Source organism: Pteropus vampyrus, unplaced genomic scaffold (genome assembly GCF_000151845.1).
Source record: "Pteropus vampyrus isolate Shadow unplaced genomic scaffold, Pvam_2.0 Scaffold4, whole genome shotgun sequence".
Classification (NCBI taxonomy): Eukaryota; Metazoa; Chordata; class Mammalia; order Chiroptera; family Pteropodidae; genus Pteropus; species Pteropus vampyrus.
Genome location: NW_011888785.1, coordinates 15,241,723 through 15,264,474, shown reverse-complemented (window position 1 = coordinate 15,264,474; position 22,752 = coordinate 15,241,723). Strand labels below are relative to the sequence as shown.

The 22,752-nt window shown below is 34.9% G+C and overlaps 1 protein-coding gene across 3 annotated transcripts in view; it reads right to left on the bottom strand.

The window, feature by feature from the left end:
* Nucleotides 1-22,752, bottom strand: part of CDK6 (cyclin dependent kinase 6) — a 216,966-nt gene that overhangs the window by 140,822 nt on the left and 53,392 nt on the right. For all 3 annotated transcript variants that reach the window (XM_011363667.2, XM_023533184.1, XM_011363661.2), the window contains one exon: nucleotides 13,354-13,489. In XM_011363667.2, coding sequence (XP_011361969.1) covers nucleotides 13,354-13,489 — 136 coding nt within the window. The remainder of the gene's footprint in view (nucleotides 1-13,353; nucleotides 13,490-22,752) is intronic.

Genomic DNA, 22,752 nt, shown 5'->3' with positions numbered 1-22,752 from the left:
AAGGACTTGTTGCCTCCACCTTTGGCAGCTTATGTCTCACAGGGCTAAGCTGGAACACAGGAATCTTACCTACTGTGTAGATAATGCTTCGGTCTGGGATAAAAGCTATTTTGAATGTGTTGGTGATACCATTTTTCTAAATCCAACAAGGGGACTACGAAAGCTGTCTTATCTTTCTGTAAACAGTGTATCTTCGGCAGTTTTTATTTACTATCATCCACATCGGTCTGTTTTCATCTTTATCTGTTCAAAGGGCCACAATGAGAAGGGACAAAAGACTTTAAAGGACAGAAAAAAAAGATTAAAAATAATAAACATATATTCAAATTTCCTTCATTTGGCATTATTTTCCTTGTTCCCCTCCTTTAATTGTGAACAAATGCAGGTTGGCTCTGAGTAGAGAGTAGAGTATTCGTGTTATTGTAAGTGCAAGTATATGTTGTAAAGATCACTGTTAACATTTCAAATCTCAAATTAAATATCTTATTACTTCAAGAAAAACTGGAAAGACATCTGACGCTCCTTCATTAAACTAATTCTGCATTCCCAATATCTTATCTATTTGTGGGCCATCTCCCTGTACAGGCCAATACAGGCTTGAAAAGAGAAACATTCCTTTTTTTTTTTAGCAGACACAGATTAATGCACACGTCCTAAAAAAAAATCTTTGTTTAAGTATATTACATAATTGTTAAGTCATTTTTAACTAGAGAACTGAAAATTGATTTCATATAAAAAATATTGAAAACCTAAAGATCATTAAAGAAATGCACACCAGTGCCTGCTACTGGAGTAAAATTAGGCTTGTAATTTTAATTTTACTTTATTCTACATGTAGACATTAATTTAAAAGTTCACTACTCACCAGCAACTGCTCTCACTTACAATCTTATGAAATTCCTCCAAAGACCAATTATACTATTTAATGGTCAAATGCCATTAGACTAAAGAGAATAATAACAATAGTGTTAGTCAGTCTTATTAGAAAACCTATCACATTTTTTCTTACTCTTTCAACGTTTGCCATTTTATCAATATCAGCATCAATAAATATGTACTAAATGTTTTTAATGTATATATACTGATTATTTTACAACATCTGCCCTATTGTGTGGCCCAATAGCAAAGGAAATAACTGTATTACTAATTCTTATGTTGGGCTATAATGAAGAGGTGTAGATGTAAGAACTTCAACTTTTCTGTAACAGAGGGCATTCCCCGTAAAAATGACCTTTTGTCACATTATAAAAATATTAGGTTAAATCCTGTGAAAATTCCATTTTTGTAGGGCAAAAGCGGTCGACTATTAGCAATTCATATGGCTTAATATAATCGTAGTACACACTCATTTTAGATCATAAATATAAATGATCCATAATACCTCAACAGAGATAGAAACTATCAGTATTTTAGTATATTTCCTTTTACTTTTCTATATATGTATTTGAAATGTATTTCAAAATTGGGAGCATATTATATTTGAGTTTGGATCTCATCTTTCGTCAATTATTCTTCAAAAATGAGGTTTTTGGAAAAATTATTATTCATTAAATGTATTTTCATAATTTATTTAATCATCTCATATCATGGTACATTCTGATTTTTAATGTACATTTCTCTGATTATTTGTGAGGTTGAATATTTCCCCCACTTATCTATCAGCCATTCTGTATATATGTATTTCTTTGTGAATTTGTCTGTTCATGTTCCTTATCCATATCCAAATTGGGTAATTTTCTTTTTCTTATTGGTTTGTAAGAGCTTTTTATATGTTAAGGATATTAAACCTCTGCCATAATTTTTGCACATATTTTATTTCTCTTTAATTTTATTTATATTTAAGTTTAAAATTGTTATAGTACAGTCTCTGAATTCTTTTATGATATCTATAGTTTTTTTCTTAGAAAATTCTTCTCTACTCCCAGATCTCATATTTCCTATATACATTTTTCTATTCATTAAGAAATTAATTGCAGCTCTCCTCATATACACATATTTTTCAAAGCTATAAAGTGTTTAGACTTTATACAAAACTATACAAGAAAGCACTTCCGTGGTATCTAAAGCTGAAAGTGCTGTCTTCAGCCTCCTAACCAGCACTAAATGTTACTAAATCAGGCCTGTTTCTAGCAAAATTTACAAGCAAACTCAGCTGTCTCTTTTCTAAGGAAAATTTCCTGCTGTACAAAGGGTTACCTCTGAACAGTATCTCCATTATTTCACCCATGACTCCATTCCTAATTTTCTGTTTTCTGGCAGCTGCTCTCTAACTGACAAATAATGTGTGTCTTTGTTTAGAGTTCCTTAAAAAAACTGTATATTCTAAATGTGGAAGAAAGCTCAATTTATTTTACTTTGAAACCTGAGAAATCAATAACATGAACCATATGTTAATTATGGAACCTGGTGATAAATAAAGTACGAAGTCCTGTACAACTGTGGTGGCGTAAGTGATGGTAGAGTTGAAACAGAAAAGGAGAGAAGTCCTTTCTCTCAGTGTGTGATGCTTTAATAAGTCTCTCCATTTAGGAGGACACCAAAATGCAGCTCTTTTCTTAACTCGTTCTAATGTAATTTATATTTTACCTTCTTCTCAGTTCCTAAGTGTTTTTATCAAGATCTTACGCCATGATGAGATTCTTATCAAGGGCTGTTAGTAAAGCAGCAACATTTAAAACAGATGATGTCAAAAACAAAACTTAACCAATATTTTTGTCTTTGTATGTCATTTACTTGCATTCATATAGTTTTACACTAAAGACATAAATCAACTTATCTTTCATATCTGGTTTAAATATTAAAAACTTTAGGATTACAAGATAAATTGCTATGACAACAGAGATAAACATAAGGGAACAAGAGATAGTAATGTAATGTTTCTGATATTTAGCACTCAGCATCATCACATGCTTTTAATAAAGCTACTTGTGGGGGTTTATTGTGGGTACATAAAACTCTCCTTTTTTCCTGGGACCCATTCAATCAATTACCACCAACCAATTTCATCCTTCTACTTGTACGCCATCCTTCTGACCTGGAATATATTTTCATAGGAGGGGGGCAGAAGGAAGCAGAGGCCTCATCTACAGCTTGTACACCATCTCGGTCTTAACAAACACTTCAGGTCTTCAGCTATGGGTGATGGAGACTTTCTCAGTTCCAGATTTAAACATTAAAGAGTGACATATTAGTGAAATTAAATGTCAACAAGGAGCACTTCAAGTGTTCATTCTCTACCAACCATATCCACAGAACATCTTAAATTGAGGATAACTGTTTCCAGATCAATCAGTATCTGATTACTCATTAACCTTTAATGTTGCAGTGACTAAACTTAATTCATAATGAAACCTCCTATGCCCTGTGATCCCCAATTCCCCGCTATGTTCTATTTTAGCTTCCCAATCTAAAAGTGGTGAGATTGTACTAAAATAGAATGATAAATATTTCTTTGGTTTTGTCTAAGAAAGGAAAAAGAAACAAGTATGCTTAGGGACAACAGAGAGCAGTGGTAAATATAAAAATCAACAAAGCTACTAGCTTATATTTTTAAAGGTTTAGAACCACAATGGCTTTCATAGATGAGCCTCAGAGGGAGTACCTGAATAATATGTTTGGCCACATTGGTGATGGTGCTAAAAATCTATGACTATCACCCATTTAAGGGTCATATGGTTTTGGTTCCTCATCTATAAAACAGGATTAGGAATTCTGACCAGTTACACTGGTAAGTCTAGCAATGGTTTACTAATTTAAGACCACAGAGAACTATGAAAATATAAGTAAAATGAAACAAAAAGTATCTTTCAAGAGTTAAATCATAATATATCGTGAATACTCTTTTTTTTTTTTTTTAAAGAATAGATTTCTGGATGGCTTAAGAATTTCTAGCTTCAATTCCCATATTCCCAAGCATCTTCTCTTCAACTTACATTAATGAGCTAGCATTTTCCAATAGAACATCTTAAGGAATAAAACTTCAGTGCTTTTAAAACAAGTATATGTATGGGCAACCTCATTTGGTCTTAGATTAGAGACTTTTGAATGGCTGAGATTACCTATGCATAGACAAGCATCTCAGAATATAAGGGAGATGTTTTTAATTTCCTAGTCATGCCATACTCTCACACTGTAAGAGAGTATTTTTTTAAACTGTAGTTTCTAAAAGCATCATCAGAGGGTACTTATTAGGAACTCCCTCTTGAGATTATGTTTGGAACTGGGGAATGGGTTAAGGCAGGGCTGTCATGTTAAATGAGCACCCCAGGTGGTAGTTATGTAGGTGATTCACTGACCACACTTGGAGAAACAGAGCATCATGTTTACTTAACTTCATTAACCTTTTATTAGATGGTAACTCACTTCTGCAATTTGTTGGGTTTGTCTGTTTCCCAGGCATCCAAATTAAGGTTACCATTGTCTGATAGTAGCCAGAGTTTTTAGAGATTAGATTTATACTTGATTATTTTTAATATTCAAGGAATTTTCTTTTACTTCCTAAGACTTCAGTGTCACAGTGTGCAGATTCTTGGCATCAAGGCCCTGATTTAGATAAATGAATCTGAATTCAGGTCAAACTCTCTTCGTTTGATTTTTCACTGGAGTTAATCTTTTTGGAGAATTTTGCTCTTTGAGAGTGATGAAGAGAAAGAGGAAGAGCAAAGTGATAGTAATCACAACAAATATTTCATATGCTGGAGATATTTGATTCTCGTGACTGCTATTATGAGGTTTTCAATGCTTCGTTACCAACTGTTAGTGAAAGCACTTACTCATTCAACAAATATTTACTGGAACAAGTAATGATTTCCTTAACTGCAATGAAAAAGATTGATTAATCCCTTCCACCTTTCTTTGGAATGAGGAATAAGATATTATCTTAAATAACTGATGGATACTTTCTCTATTATTTAAAATTTAGTTATTGCAAACTGTTAGCAATTGCTCCAGTAGAACGGTGCTTTCTTAACTTCCAAACTCCATAATACACATGGGTATTTGAAATTTCTGGACAAGAATGAAAAGAATCTAAATGAATAATATAGGAGAGTACTTTCAATTAGATTTTAAAAAGTAACGACTCCTTGAAGCTGCTACTTCTCATGATGGGGTTGGAGAAGAATCTTGCATACAATGGTGAATATATGTAAATTTATGTTTAAATTTTAAAAAATGTGTAACTAGCCCAATTATCTTTTAGATATATACCCCTAAGAGATGAGAATGGGGTCAAAGATTCATAGCACCAATCAATCTCTTCACTGGACTTGGTTTCCCATCCTTTGGATAAAACATATTTAACATAAGCCAACAATGAAAGAGAACAGTTTCCGGAATTTTGTTTTCAGTACTGTAATAAAGGATAAAATGCTTTATAGTTCTAGTGGAGATCAGTTATTGGTTTTAGACTGTATCTAAACCAAACCAAGGAAATCCTTAGTTACAATATGGAAAATCTCATAGTTTCCCTGATCACCATAAAGAACTGAATGTGAGCCAAGTGGATGTGTTGAGATAGGACATATTCTCACATTGTTTTCTATTATATGTGTGTGTATATATGTATATGTATGTGTATATATATGTATACACACATATACATAAAATCTATCCTTGAAAAAGTACAATTCACTTACTTCTATAATGGGAATGTTGATGCCTACATTTCAGAGTTAGAGGGTTAATAAGGTAAGACCTAGATCAGTTACCAATGCTTGTTTAATGAGGGTCCCCTATATTCCAGACAGTATGCTAGTACTAGGGATACTGCAATAAACCAGAGGTCTGACTTCAAAGCTCTTATCTTCTAGTTAGGAAAGAAAAATGACAAACAAAAAAAATGAATGAGATAATTTCAATTCATTCTCAGAAAGAAGATAAAATAGGGCAATATGTTAAACCATCAGTAGATATGGAGCTTTAGCTGAGGTATCATGAAAATTTGATATGAGTTGGAGAATATGAAGTAGACATCCTACTCATGGGGCTTGGGAGGGAGAGACATGGAACACTGCAAAGAGAATGAACAGGAAGTACAGACAGTCTGAACTGGAAGCATGCTGGAAGAACAGAAAGATAGTAGCTGTGGCTGAAGAACAGTGAACAAGAAGAAGGGTGAAAGCAGGCAGATCAGAGTTTGGAGGGTGTAGGAAGAAAGCACTACATCATGTTGGGCTTTTGATTTTATTCCATAGGTTATAGGCAACCACTGGAGAAAAGCTTTCAGTAGGGGAATAATACTTTGATTTACATTCTAATAAGGTCCCTGAGGTTGTTTTAAAGAGGATAATCTATAAAGGGGCAGACGTGGAAGCAGCATGTTGAGTGGAAGCATCATGATTGGCTGGACTTGAGCAATGAAGATATAGAGAAGTGGATTGGGGATACCTTTGGGGGATAAGACCCAAAGTACTTGCTAATGGATTGGATGAAGACTGTGAAGAAAAGCAAGAAATCAAGAATGATTCCTAGGTTTGGGGCTCAAACAGCTGGGCAGATGGGGAAAGCCGAGTGAGGGAGATGATTCCTGGTTAATGTTATGATGAAGAGATATCAAATGGCTGGCTGCCTGTAATGCATTTAGAGGATCGGGGAGAGGTCGGGCTGGAGAATAAATGATATAAGAAGATTCTGGACTATATAACATCGCCTGGCCAGAAAGTGTAGACAAGAAAGAGAAAAGGACTGAGGATAAAGCCTTGGATGTTCCAACATTTGGAGGAAGAGAGCCAGCAAGGAGGCTGTGAGCAGGAAGTTTAAGTATGTCCTAAACTTCGATGAGGCACATCTCTCGTCTACGCAGAGCTTCACCCTGCTATCTGCCACCAGGGTGATAAAGACTGGGTATATATTGCCAACAACTTTTTAATGGGCTCTATAAACAGATTCAACGCTTAAGGTGAGGAAGCATTTCCAAAGTGATTCCGACTTATTTGTTATTAGCTTGATCAAAGTGTCATTTGCCTATTTTAGTGAGTCGGCATTTATTTTAGTTAGTCAGTCTTGCAGAACTTTTAGAAAACACTTTTTTTGACCCATATTTCCTGTTACCAAAAAAAAAAACAAAAAAACCAACCCAAACCACTAAATAACTCTGTTGTAGTTTATTACATACGTTTAGATAATCACATATGTGCATAAGTCTGTCTCTCTTTCTCTTGATATTTTCAGCTACTACCAGGGCCTGGGAAGTTGCCTAAGGATTTGTTTCTGGGAGAGTCCTCAAAATCTAGGTTAAAAAGTTCTCCCTGAAGAAGTTCCCTGAGTTATGGAAAGTTACCACAGTTGTAGCACACTCATCCTTCATTTCCCCCTAAACCTGGAGCAGACTCAGCACTGACTTACTTCCTTCGGATCATCTCTCCTATCGCAGTCAATGGCCAATTGCTTGTGCTACTTTGATTTAACCTTCTAACTACTCAGACTGGCTGCTTAACTTTTGCTTAGCAGTATATCTGATATTGCTCTTTACCCCCTCCCCCCAAATTCTGTGTGTGTGTGTGTGTGTGTGTGTGCGCGCGCGCGTGTGTGTGGTGGGGGAGAGCACATACGCAGGTAAGAATGAGGGTATGGATGAGGGTATGGTTTGTGTGTAAAAAAACATTTCTTTTGAATCACATTCCCTTTGAAGCTGACTTTCCACAGAAAAAAACTATAATAAAAGTTCAGATGCCTGGTTTTTTTTTTAAAAGAATGCCTCTAAGCACAACATTTAATATACTATGAATAACATGCTTTTTATAAGGTATAATAAGGATCTAGAATACATACATAAATCGATTAAGTAAAACATTACAACACTCAATCTTGTAAAATGCTACATAAATGTATGTATGTAAAATGCTACATACGTAAATCGATTAAGTAAAACATTACAATACTCAATCTTGTAAAATGCTACATACACGTGGAAGGTTAGTGGAACTGAGATGAGACTCTTAGGACTCAGGTTGGAAAGAGCCTAAAAGCCAGAGACTGAAGAAGCAGCTGCGGCAGAGCTATGCAGAGACTAAGAAAGCTGTGTGTGCGTGTGCGTGTGCGTGTGCGTGTGTGTGCGCGCGCGCGTGTAGTATGGAGATGATAGGGGGTGGGGGGCAGAGGAGGAGGCAGTGAAGGGAAGGAGAACATAAGGTCCTGAGTACCAAGAAGAAAATAAACTGGGAAACCACATGGCCTATAAGCCCTAAGAGATCCAACTGTACTATAGGAGTGAACTATCTGAAATCAAACTGCTATAAGTTGAGGCCCATCTTAAGAGTAAAAATCAACAATGGCATGACTGACCTATGAGGCCCTCTGCACCAGAACTACGGTTATAAATATACCACTTCGCTTATTAAAATTAATTTTATTAAACAGTCCTCTCAGGCATCTTTCACACATGAACTTTCTTTTAAAATTACTTCATGTTACTATGAAAAGCAGTTTGCATTAAATATCAGGAGAGATGGGTGCATGGTTTAAAAAACATGGTCTCTGCAATTAGTCCAGCCATAATATTAGATTGAAAAAAATTTCCTTCCAGGATCCTTATCATTATTGTGGAGTATTTGTTCTTTGAAATTTTTGCCTTGTTTTTAAAATCACCTTATTATGCAACATCTGCTCTGAATTTCAAATGTGATAAACAGAGTATGAGTGTCGGTGGCAGATGGCTAATGACCAGCAGCGACAGGGCATTCAAGCCTGCCTTGTTTTCTGAGAAGCGATATTTTCATGTTAATTTGCTCTGTGTCCTGCAAAGATGAGACAAATCACCTGCTCATAATTCAAGCAAAGTGGGGACCACCAGGAGCCGAGAGGGGCCATGGCTTGCTTCCTTGAGGAGGGAGAGGAGAGAAGGCTCTGGGAGACTTTCTTCATCTGCAATACAGGGGGGACCAGTCAGTCACCCTGCATTATGTCAGCTTGAGAAAGATGAATCAGCCCCGGGCATCCCATACTGACACCAGAGCCACTGTTTACTGCAAGCAGATATTATTCATGAAAACAGATATTTCCCAGAGGCAGAAAACAGGTGCTATTAAGAGTGTGTGTCAGTCTCTGAAGTCTGGGTTTTGTAAAATAAACCTAATAGTACATTTTATCTCCTACTGAAACTATTACAACCAACAGAAATCTCTAAGAAACATCCAACTGAAGATAAAATGAAATGTAATTCAGAGAAAATGACCCACACAGACATACAAACCTTGAGCTTTTTGGCCTTCTCAAGCCCTATAGAGTTCATTTGTTATAGAGATACATAAATAAAATGTGATTTTTACTCCAAGATCGAGTCATCCAAAGAGGCCATATGGTCTTGAGCAAAAAGAACGCTGTCTTATTTTGGAGAGGCAGCTGATCTTCTGTGACCTTTCAGTGCCTTTGAATTTCTACTTGTGAAATCATATAGCCAATTTTTATCAAACATGTTACATTTAGAGAATATCCGAGGAATGATACTAGGTTCTCCAAGAGTTTATAAGATAATGGAGAGGTCATTTACTAGGAAAGATAATGGACTATATAAAAAGAGGCCTATCAAATGATAGTTCAGAATAAGAAGGCATGACATTTTGAGAACATGTAAAACATAAGATTGTACACAGGTAAGGATGTGTATCCTGCCATACAGTAATTTTTTTTTTTTTCTGGGTAGCAGTTAGAAATGAATAAGGAACAAGGCAAGGGAATTTATTTATAGTTTTTTTTGATCCTTTCTTATAGAGTGGCAGAAAAAGGCATGAAAGAGAAACAATAACAATCTGAAAGCCCTGTTTTTTTTTCTTATAAAGCCCCCATAAATAGAAGGTGCTATATAAGCACAAATATTCAAAATTTATCATGAACCCTAAAAGAAAAATAGAATCTTTAAGGTGTCAATTACTGCCTCATAGGTTTTAGCATGGAATTTCAAGAAGACAATATCAAATCTCAAATGATCAAATAAAAATTAAATAAAGACAGCACTGAATTCTTCCATAATTAAGTAGATCAAAAAATAACTTCTGAATTAGAAAGAGGACCGCAAGATATGGCAATGATAAGCCTATAAGGCAAACTTTGATATTTGTCGACTTTACAGTATAGCAGGCAATAGGCTTCTTTGTGCAAATGTTACTGTCAACATGAATGGATATACCTTAAAACATCAAGAAAAGAGATTAAAAAAGGTGATGAAAACCTCAATCTGAAATATAAATAAGATGTATTTATGTGCTTATATTTTTAGAATAAGGTGTATTTTTAAATGTTGGAAAGAACCACCTATGATTTTATTTTATTCTCATGAACCTCTCTCAATGATAATTTCTAGTTCAGGACTATATCCTTAACTTACTTTACCAAAGTCTGATGTGAGCACTATGCAATCATCACAAGATTCCCTATTATAGGCTCACCCACCTATCTACCTTCACAAATACTTAGAGACTCAAGGGTGGTTTTCTGCCTTAAAAAAACAAACAAATGGTATTTAAATGCATTTGAAAAATGTTATGTGATATGTGTGAACTGGGAAAATAAGGCCATCATAGGCTCTTTTCTAACAAACAGGTTGATGAAAATGGGACTGAACACAAAGATTTTACCCCTATAACATCTAGTCAGGGACTATGGAACATCCCAGTTTTATCCAACTACTGCCCACCTAAATGCAGTTTATGTCCTGAACGTGCAGTAGACTATCTTGCATTTAGATGGGCCAACAGGGAAACAGTGCCACAGAAAACACGGTGAGAGGCAGGCAGTTGAGGAAAATTCCCTTAGCCTACATGATCTTATATGAGATAGTTTCTTCATTTTGTTTTATATTTATTTCATGTTAAAATACTTTACATATTTATAATTATTTTGCAATATGGTATGTTCTGATATGTGCTAGACAATGTCAACAACAACATCTATGATTTTGAAGAACAGTTTAGAAAGTATTTTGGTACCATAATGTAAAGAATCAGCTGTAGATTATGTTTATTGACAAACAGCTTTTTTTCCTTACTTGACAACACCCAACCAAACTATTTAAATAACCATAGAGAATGTGTATCCATGCTTCTGTGTGCACTTTATCTCTTCCCTTATACTTGAAGGTCCTTGAACTTATGTTCATGACTAATTCAGTTTTGTGTCACCAAAGTGCCTAGTACAGAACTCTCCCTATAAATAAATATTCAGTTAATATCTGTATAAGTATATTCGGAAAAACTCTTATCACAACAAAGAATTCTATACAAAGAATCCAATCTGTGTTCCCAATGGGTTGTTCATAATAACAACATTTTCTTGATATAGTTGAGACTTCTCATGAATAAGCCTACACAATAACGAAATATTTCTGTTATCTGGTTGTGTGCTTCAATTAACCAGAACCTCAACTAGCCAGAACTCTCCACTTAGCAGATGTTTGTCCTGCATACCAATTCTTAAAAAGAAGTCAATCACAGAAACAAAAGATATGTGTTCATTAAAAACAAATTTGTATCAATTACACATTCAGCTTAAAACCACCCATTTGGTAGTATTCTAGTGCTTTTAAACGATTATTCATGTTTTAAATAATGACCTTAAAAGACCACAGATGTTCAAATTACCAAAAAAAAAACAACCAAAACCCTTATATTTAATAAGAAAGAAAAATAGATAGCATAGTTCAGAAAGTTTTTAAAAATTAAGGATGAAGACAAAAAGGAAGAGAGATGCAGAACAAGTGCTATAAGAAAGATGAGATTACATCCAGCTGTAAAAGTCGATCAAATGATATCTAGGGTGAGCTTTGGAAAAAATTAAGCAGATGGTTATGGGCAGGAAAGCAGAGAAATGGCAATGAAAAGGAGCTCTACAGAGGTTAGGAAATTATGAACCACACTAAAAGAACGTGGATTGGTCCAATTTGGCCAGAAAATAAGAGTACATGAAAAGGGGCTATGCCCTGTCCTGCATGCTGAACTTGGGGGTCTGGACGAACTCATAGAGGAGAGAACTGAAGCCATAGGACTGGAACAGAATTTAAAGGAAAAAAGATGCTGAGATAGAGCTGATAATTAGAAATACCTACACTTAAAGGGATTTAATGAACTTGAAACTGCTCAGGAAGAAATGAGACCATTACTGAGGACATTTCCTTTTATAAAAGGCAGATGGGGGAAAATAAAGTCTATATTAGTCTAAAGCCAAAGGAATAAATCATTCAACATGTCAAGTTCTAAATGTATCTGTATCTAGCTATCGCTAAAAGACATTTTCTACTCTGTTCAGAAAAATAAACTATTTTCAGCTATTCACTCCTATCTAAAATGATGATGAATTCTTTTTAAATGTTTTATTTTTGTATTTTTCAATCAGCTGACATTCAATATTACTTTATCTTAATTTTAGGTGTACAGCATAGTGGTTAGACATTTACATAATTTATGAAGTAATCTTCCCAATAAGTCTAGTACCCACTAGGCACCATATATAGTTATTACAATATTATTGACTATATTTCCTATGCTGCACTTTATATCCCTGACTATTTTGTAACTATCAATTTGTACCACTTACTCCCTTCACCTTTTTCTCCTAGCTCTCCAACCCCATCCCATCTGGAGACTGATGCTCAATTCTATAACTCATTTCTAAATTATGAATGATAAAGTAAGGAGTCTGCTTAATTAAGTCAACTAATTCACAAAAACAAAAGGGTCTTCATGACAATCTGCACATGACGTGCATAGATCTAAAAGATCTACTAGGAAATTCAATTAAGCAGGATGGAAGTAAGACCAAGAAAATTTTATAAGTAGCTTTTACATTAGATTTAAAGGAAGAAAGAACGCCTAGTGAGTACACTGTTATCTAGCCTGCTGACCTCCTTATCTTTGAATCCCAAGAGTCTGGGATTGTTCCTGGCATTTAGGCTTTCTACAAATGTTTTATGAATGAGAAAAAAATGGAGAAAGAAGGGCCTAACAACCAGTATTTCAGACTTACATAGCATAGCTACTTCCTGCAGTCAGTATACAATTACAATATTTAATACGCTCATGAATAATGTTTCAAATTATATCTCCAGAGTCCATGAACCATCAGAAAAAGACTGAGTTGTATTTACTACACTATACTTTCCAAAGTTAGAGCCGTATAATGTACAAGTAGATATTTTTCAATAAATGTATTAGAACGAAAGGGTTTATCCACTGAGCCCTAAAATTAATGAACTAGGATATGTTCCATTCTGTAAACATTCACTTAGTTATATTAGATATACTTACCTATATATTGAGTTACAAAAGCTTTAATTCTGCAAATTTTCATAAAGAAAGAATGCCATTGATTAATAGACTATAATAGTGTGACTGTCTGACCAGGCAGAAAGATGATTCTTAGTACCTTTATGGTTTCAGTGGGCACTCCAGGCTCTGGGACTTTATCCAAATAAGTGGTCAAGTCTTGATCAACATGTTCAAACACTAATGTTAGTTTGGTTTCTCTGTCTGTTCGTGACACTGTACACACATCGAATAACCTAAAAGAAAAAAGAAAGAGATATTAAGTAACTGGTAGTAAGCAAAGAAGTAACCTGTACATCTTACACATACCCCTATTTGATCGAATAGAAAAAAAAAAAAAGGCCAGTGTTGACCATTCTTTGTGATAATATGTAAGGATACCTAATGAGATCTGACACTTTAATATTAATATAAAAGTTCAGGAGAGGAGCACTTGATTAAGTGGTGACAAATGCATAGTAGCCAAGAGAAAGCAACAGGCTGGAGCATGAAAATATCTCCTTGGAGAGTCTCCTTAGTTAAGACCTTAGGCAGAACTTGCTGATGGAGATAGTTTCAAAAGCTGCAGCCTAGGAAAAATATGGTTCTTAGCTCGCAATTCAAGAATTATTAAAGAGACAGACTGAGCATTCTTTGGAGATGCTGGACTGTGCAATGAAGTTTTTCCTGGAATTTAAGGTGTTATAATCATGCCTGTGAAAATAAGTATGGTGGAATACGGAGAAGTTTGGTTTATTTTTAAGAGAGCGTTCTCATCCTGATGAATCAAATAACTTCCCTGGAAAGGACATAAATTCTTTGTTTTAAAATTCTAGATATCATGCTAATCAACACTGAAATTTAAACTTTTTTCGGGAGAAGGGAGTAAAATTGCATTGGTAAACTATATCACCCTTAAATGATAAAAACAGACTAACAAATTTAATAATTAAGTTTGGATGGGTGAATTCAATATCTTCCATAAATCCCACAACTAGTTCAAAATTTAAGTTTTAAAAACAAAGCCTTTAGCAATAAAAAAATGTTTAAGCCAAAGGACAAATTTTCCTTTAATTTCAACCACACATACATAGCACACTATCTGGTACATGAGATACTCAACTAAACATTTGAAGAATTAAACAAATCACCCATAAGCCTATTTCTTGAAAAATGTAATATAAATGCTAAGAAAAGGCTAATAAAATACTATTCATATTGTTTTTTTTCCATTTAAAAAAATTTAATAATGCTGTCTTCAAAGAGACTAAATATAAATGAGCATACAACCCAATTACTAAAATGCAGGGTTGACTCTCAATTATCCACTTTGTATATTACCGTTGTTAAAGTTTTAATGCTTAGATGGTTCACCATGCCACCCTACTGTATTGCTGGGCTATGTGAGGCCCACAACATTTGGTACTTCTCTGTGAATCTAAACTAAAATTTAATAAAAGAAACCAAAGAACACTATAATTAAGTTAAATCTGCTGGGGGAGAACCATCACCACCACCAACCACACACACTTCACAGCCAGATCCAAAATACGTTTTAATTATGGGTGGTTTGGGGTGAGTTCTACAACTCCATTAAAATCGGTTAAGGTCAGTTGAATTTCTTCCTCACATTTATTTCCAAATATTTTGATTGCTAAAGTTTTTATCATCTACTTCTAAAGTTAATTTTATCTAAATGCCAAAGTCTTCCAATGTTACTAATGTGACTTATTCCAGAAAATTATTCTGATAAAATAAAAATTCCTAATTAATAAATTCATTAAAGACAGTGCCATAAATCATAAGTGCCATACTATGAAAAATATGATTGCTATTATGAACGGATTTGACACCTGGGATGTTTATCAAAACAACTGTTTCAATTTGGTAATTTGAGGTAACTACCATTAATTCATGGACTCCTGGGAACCACCTTCTTTCCATTAAACCCACATTCTTTACTGCTTCATTTTTCTTCCTTTTGAAGAAAAAGGATTTCCATAATCACCAAGCTTCTATTTGTTGCTTCTATTTTTGAAATAAAATAAAACAGCAATGAATCAAAAATTGTATGTACTAAAATGAAGAATGAACATGGGAACTGTACCATTACAGCTGTGCTTCTTAAACATTACTTTTCATTTTAATACATTTCCTTAATAAAAAATATAGTATATATCGTCGCCTCAAGTCAACAAAGATTTTAGTAACCGCAGCTCTTATTGCACTTATAGATTGTAATATGTAAAACATTTTAGTATTTTCCAAAAGGAAAACAAAATTTTGATCAGGACATAACTGGAGAATGAAGTGATCATAAAACAGTACTGAACAAAAGTCACTTGCTCTCAAACCGTTGTCAGTTACCTAACAGCCGTGGCAGAATGTTATGTTGCTTCATAACTCATGAAACTGTTTTCAAACACTCTTTGTATGACACAATTCAAGAATAACATCTAACCCACCCAAGATATATTCCTTACAGTTATATCACTCTCTTTAAAATATTAAGACTCACTGATACCATTCGTAGCAGCTGGGCTCTACGTGAGATATGCATAGCTGAGCCACTGCTAACTGTTCTAAATATTAAACCATTTTGAGAAAGGCCCTAATTTTGAATGGCAATTTTTAAAAAGTGGAATTTTAAAAGAGATGTGTCACAGTGTATAGAGTAGAACATTCTTATATGACTTTTAATGTATATAATTACATGTTTTTTAGGCAATGAAGAGAATGGTATTGGGTAGAAGTGTCTCATGCTGGTTTTCAAGGAGATAATCCTTTTTATTTTTTTTTAAGGTGCCATTATTAATTTAATTTGAGAAATGGAGCATATTATGTTCTCCTCCCAATTTCACAAGTGACATTGAGGGAAGTAAAAGTCCTAGGAGGACCTTTTTTGGTTCCAATGCTGGGTATCAACATCCTGTAGAACCAGTCCTCCACAGAAGACATTTTGGGAAATATTACTCTACACTAAAATATGAAATTTGGTCTGACTTAATTATTTAGTAAACATTATCATAGTAAAAATTAAGGTATATTAGTCATAAAGGGTAGAAAATGCATTTGAATCAACAGCTATAAATTTTAATCATAAGAATTTTAGAACATAATCTATATGAATGCTTTTTCATCGACAATGACTCCCTCTGGAATTACCCCAAGTCAAATAATAGTCACTTGGTGGGCAATAAAGAGAAGATAGATGTAAGTCTCACGTAAAGTAACTGAGCTAAAAAAGAACTGGAATCCCTGATATTTGGCAGGAAGTTGACAATCTGTAATATATTTATGTAAATCAATGAGGAATGTGACCAGGTTGCCTATAACCCCTACACTTGAAAAACAAAAGAGCCAGACAGGTCTGAACAGCTGAACATAAACACTGGAAAATAACTTCATTGTATGATTTATTGTGTTGACCAACATCTTAAGACTTTTTTTAAACTTTTTTTTTTTGTTGCTATTTTAGTAAACTGACAAAAATACCATTTCAATGATTGCTTGACTGCAGTTCCATGAGAGAAATATAATCACACTGTGTTGAATATGAACAAAATATCTCAGATTACTTTTAGAGGAAATGAAAACTACCATTCAATATTTATTTATCAGAGTTAACTTAATGTGACCTGAGTGAATGCTCAAAAAGTAGAAGTGAAAAGTGGTTTTCAGCACTCACTGAGTCTATGAATCCAGTTTGCTGTGCTAACTGCAATCCAAAAAAGGCAGATAGGGCGTTATCATTTCACAATTAAGTCAGCCAAGCCCTCACTCTCCCATAAAGTAAGTTCTCTCTGTCTCTTTTGTCCTGACCCCCCAGCTGCAGGGCAGAGAGCAAGTACTGTGGTCCAGCACAGCACTCAGCTTTCCAGCTGTCCCAGTGATGTAATTATCTCATAACAAAATATCTCCATGAATTAACTCTGTATCCTACTCACTGTAATTCTTAATGACTGCTTCCCGTTCATGTTCTCCATTTAACTTGCTATTCTGGATCTACTGCGTAGGCAAGTTGTCTTCATCTAATGGACGGGATTATATCTGGTAGGTTTGAGATTTCCAAAGATTATAATTCACAAAGGTCTCCCAAACAACCTGCTTTGTAAACACAAGTCCTGCCTTTCTAGTGTAGTTATAATAAGTGGGAAATTTGCATTATATGCTGTGATTAAATTTTAACCTGTCACAGGAAGTTCAATGAGGATTTTTCCTGTAACATTTTTTCCATACTCATGAATGTTTAGACATCAAATAGTTCAAGAACTCTAAGATGTCTGGCACAGCTGCCTAAGGGCACTAAACAAAATTTTATCTGAACTACAACTAGCCTTTAGAATTGAGAAAAAAATTTTTTTAATCTCTAATCTCTTCCTCTATAGCCCATGAAGCACATTCTGTGACTATAGCTTGCATGCACCAGATTTATGTTCACACATCCCACTAGCTCTATACTACTGGATACTGGCCAGTGTTCTCCTTTTGCTCATTAAATATGGACTGGGCGTGCACTTATTCTCAACCGACACTGGATGGTGTAACTGCAGAAGTACTTGCCTCCGACAATAATGAGCATGCTGCTAGAAGGAAATCACCTTTTCAGCAGCATCCATAGACATTCATCAGTACCTACCACTGTACTTGGTTTTCTAGATTCTGACAGATCTAAGGTAGGTACTGTCTTTGAGAGCTTTTCTAATTGGAGGAGAGAAGAATGACATGTAAAATGATAAGTAATGATATATGGGTATGTATTAATTCCAAATAAATTTTATAGACAGTATATAAAACTTTATATATCACATCAGAGTAAATTCCTTCTATACCCTATTACATTATACATCTGTGGTGACTGCCTTTCCAACATCCATTTCTTCTTTGGGAAACCATATTCTCATTTCCTGTTGAGGAACCACTCCTACCCTATACTCAGGCAATATGGTTTTGAGACCATGGGTGCAGCATGGCATGTAACTTATCCCGGACAAACAGTGACAATGACTAACTCAGGGATGAACAGGACCATGAGAATCAGTCCCAAAAATTTTACTAGAACTTCTGGGAAAGTAGAGCCCTCTTTACTATGGGATTACCAGCAGCTAATGGTTGTCTTTGCCACCATTTTAGTGAGCCTACCATGGCACATGCAGCCAACACCGACAGAATCAGAGAAGAGAGATGATAGGCAAGAGATTCTGGATGACGTTGTTTAAGCACCTGGACCCGCTTGTGGCCCACTTGCCCCTGGATTTATCAGTTATGTGAGTCAGTAATGTCGCTTTCGTGCTTGCCCAGTTTGAGATGGGTTTTTATTACTTACAACAAAAAATAGTCCTAAGACATCTATTAAAATTTTGAAATGATTAAATGACTTTGAAACATCAGTATTTGACCTCGAATACATCTTACATATTGGAAAAAATGAATTAGGCTCAAGCACATAGCGGTAGCATATAACCAGTTCTCTGACTTGCTGGGAGAACGACTATTCACCTTATGGTTCTTCCATGAGCACGTCCACTGGGCAAAAGTAACTGACAGCAGCAGAGCAGACTGATTAATCCCTCCCAAGGAGCCATGAGGCTTCTTTCCAAGATTCCTATTTGAGGTTCCTGGTCTGACAACAGAGACATTTTATCAAGAAAAAGTAGAGAAAGGAAGAAGACAAACAAGCTCATCGCAAACAGGAATATAGAATCTAGAGTAGGAAAACACTCAGTGGGTAAGAGGAAGTGAGGAGGCAAGTAGAAGTGTTTGAAAATAATACAAAGATACAAAATTTAATTAATTTAAAGGTTGAGTCCAATGCTCAGACACATGCTCTCCTAGAATCCTCATCCTCAATTAAACAATCCTCTCCCACTACCTGTTGCTGAAAAGCAGAAATGCATAAAAATGCCATATCGACAGGAACTCTAAAGCAGGGAAACCCTTTTGTGTTCATAATGTTACACTTAAGGCTACCATAACTTGACAAAGAAATGCAAAGCCAACATCTTTTATTTACGAAATCATTTTGTGTCTTACAGCCTTAAAGAGAGTATTTATAAGAAAGTTTCATACTTCATCTTCTTTCAGTTCACCTTTAAAGTTTCTACTAATCTAGTTTTAGCGTCTATCCATAGACACCTGGCATTGTGGATCTATGAGTTAATATCTTTGCATCCATTAACTAAAAAGTGTTTTACAAATTAAATGGGAATCCCCCAAACTGGGCAAGTTTATGAGATGTGACTTAAACTACAGTAAATATTTAAAATCGTGCAAACAGTAAAACTTGTGTATATGGAAACACACATATGATCAGCACAAAACTGATGTATTATTAGCTAGGCCCCAAATGAGCTATTTGGGATGTCATAATGGACATGTGGGATATTTGAGATGAATTCCTGAAATGGACATTAAATAATAAAATTCAAACTTCTTTCACAGTCCTACAGCAAGCACTTGAGTCACTCTTACATTATTAAACACAAGTCTTCGAACTGTTAACGCATTTTATCTGAATGAAAGGCAGAAAGGAGAATGAGTTAGCAGCATTACTGTTATGCTAACTATAGGATATTATGGGAAGAATGAAACATCAGAGCAAAATCAAATGAGGAAATCATAAAAATGTATTTGTTCCCTTATAGAGAAAAGAACAGTAGCAGGGGCCAAATATTCGATAAATGAATTATGAGTCACTATGTGGATCACTATCTCTCCCAAGTCAAGAAAAAGAAAAGAAGACAGCTAGATAATAATGAGTTGATATTTTTGCTGAGTCCAAATCCAATACAAAATAGTTTTGTAAGTTCAAAGAGAACATAAAGTCAATTCGGTGAAAAAAAAAAAGAAACATGTCAATTGAGAAAATCAGGGATTGTTATGTCTTGATTAGAATAAACAGCACTCACCAATCTCAGCTGCAGCCAGGAAGGAGATACTACTCTTAACTGTTAAGGTCTCTCCCTAGACACGATTACCTTAGTTACAGCCTTTTCCTTACACGATAGTTAACGTCAATCAGCCTCTTCACAAACATAGATATATTGGTCAAATAAGGATCAGACAGGAGCGAATGGATTAAGAGACCAAAAAACCTGTTGCATTTCGTGTGAGGGAGGGTTTGGGGTCCCCATGTCCTAGAAACTACTGGCAGGTCAGAGAATGCAGATGAACAAACAAGACAGCCATAAACTGGAAGTGCCTCTCCATAATTTTGCTCATTTTTTTCTTTTAATTCTCCATGGCACCCAACATAATGTCTACCACACACTAGGTTTCGATAAATGTTTACTGAATGCATGACATTTTTCAAAATTACAACTCAAGGAAAAGTCAGGAGCAAAGTAAAAGAGAGGAACTTCATTAGGAAAACATGGCACTCTAGGCTAAATTTTGTACCTGATGTTAAAGAAGGACTCACACACTAATAAATTGTATTTATTAACCAATACTTGTTAGTTTGCTCCCTATCTACTAGCTACCTCTACATATTTTGATATTTTGAGTCCTTACAACAACTGTCTGAGATGTTACTCATTTTAAAGATGAAGAAACAGATGTATGTACACAAATGTTCATTGAAGCATCATTCACAATAGCTGAAAAATAGAAACAAACCAAATGTCCGTCAACAGATGAATAGATAACAGAATGCGGTATATCTATATAATGGACTACTATTCGGTAATTAAAAGGAATGAAGTACCGATACATGCTATGACATGGATAAACCTTGAAAAAATTATGCTAAGTAAAAGAAACCAGTCACAAATGGCCACATATTACATGATTCCTTTTATATGAAATGTTCAAAATAGGCAGATCCACAGAGACAGTGATTGCCTAGGGCTGGGGACAGTGGGGGAGAAGAAAAGGGGGAGGAATGGAAAATGACTGCTAATGGGTACTGGGTATCTTTGTAGGGTGTTAAAATGTTCTAAAATTAGAACATGAGATAGTTATACAACTCAGTAAAAATACTAAAAATCACTGAACTGTGTACTTATACAGGTGAATCTGATGGTATGTAAAGTATATCTCAATAAAGCTGTTTAAAAACAAAAACAGGAAAGAAATAGCCATCGAAAGGTTTAATACTTTGCCTAAGGCATAGGGAGAGCAAGTTGTGGACATATGAAGTCAGGCTATCTGGTTCCACAGCCTAATTCCTAATCCCTATGCTATCCTTCCTCTGTATGTAGCACAGCATTTGGGGTAGAGACCTCTCTGTAGCAAATGAGACACACTGTTGACAGGTACTGTGGGAATGCCAATTCCAAAATGTCTTTTAGTAAGCCTAACTATCTTGGTATATGCTTTACGTGATGGGTTGAAAAATATATTCAGAAAATTCACAGGAAAAAGAAAATAAAGCTGAAGACTGTTAATATCTTAAACCTGCTTATATCTTTCCCTTGACTAGTTAGAAAAATGACATGCTTCAACTCACCCAACAGATTAAAAAGATACTCTGATCTCAAAAATATATGAGTTAAATGATTTTTAAAAGCAAAATGAACAGCTCTGGCTTGAGTCAAAGAGTGCAGGAACATTCTGGACAACTTTCAACATTTAATTCTGTCTCCATTTCTGACCTGTAAAGGCCCTGTTCTCCAGCTCTGGGCCTCTCTTGAGGAAAAATTACAAATCAGCCAAAACTAGGCAACTGTCTGTGATGAAGACTGTCTGCTGGTTCTTAGAAGAAAACCAAGCAAGTTTTACCTACACTATAAGCCAAAAATCTTTCATAATTAAGGATATTCATTCCAGCACTAATTGACTGAGATACTTATGCTCAGGTTCTTATCTAACAAACCAACCACTGAAGTTAGTTCTTCTTAAGAAAACATATATGAGCATAAACATATGAGAAAATGTTAAACTGTAGCAATAACTTAAAGAAACATAAATGAAAACATTAGGGATATACTACTTAAGTCCTTCGACTTGCGTAACAAAAAATTTTAAATGATATAACAGCAGAGCATTTATGAGGGGTTGTGAAAATGGGCCCACATCATCGTTGGGGTACAAATTGGTAAAAAAGCTTCCTAGAGAGTAACCCACCCTCCCTCCCACCCCCCAAAATATATATATATACATCACACATACACACACACACCACGTGGTTCTTAAAATGATGATACAGATTCATATTTATTTAAATGGAAAGATGGAAAGGCGCTCAGAATGCATTATTAAAAGAAAATGCAGTGAACACACAACGCGAGATATATATATATGTGTATATACATACATATATATATATAGGACATACTGTTGAATTGTACACTTGAAACTCATTGAGTTTTATTGATCAATGTCACCCCAATAATTTTTAATAAAAAATGCAGTGTTCAAAAGTATGTGCAGTATGATTCCACATACAAGACAGTAGAAAGATAAATGGAGATGCTAAGAGTGGTTATTTCTAGGTTGATGTGACAATGAAATTGTGTTTTCTGCCATTCGTTTATATGAACTTTCTATGATGAGAATTTATCAATTTTTAATAAGAAAA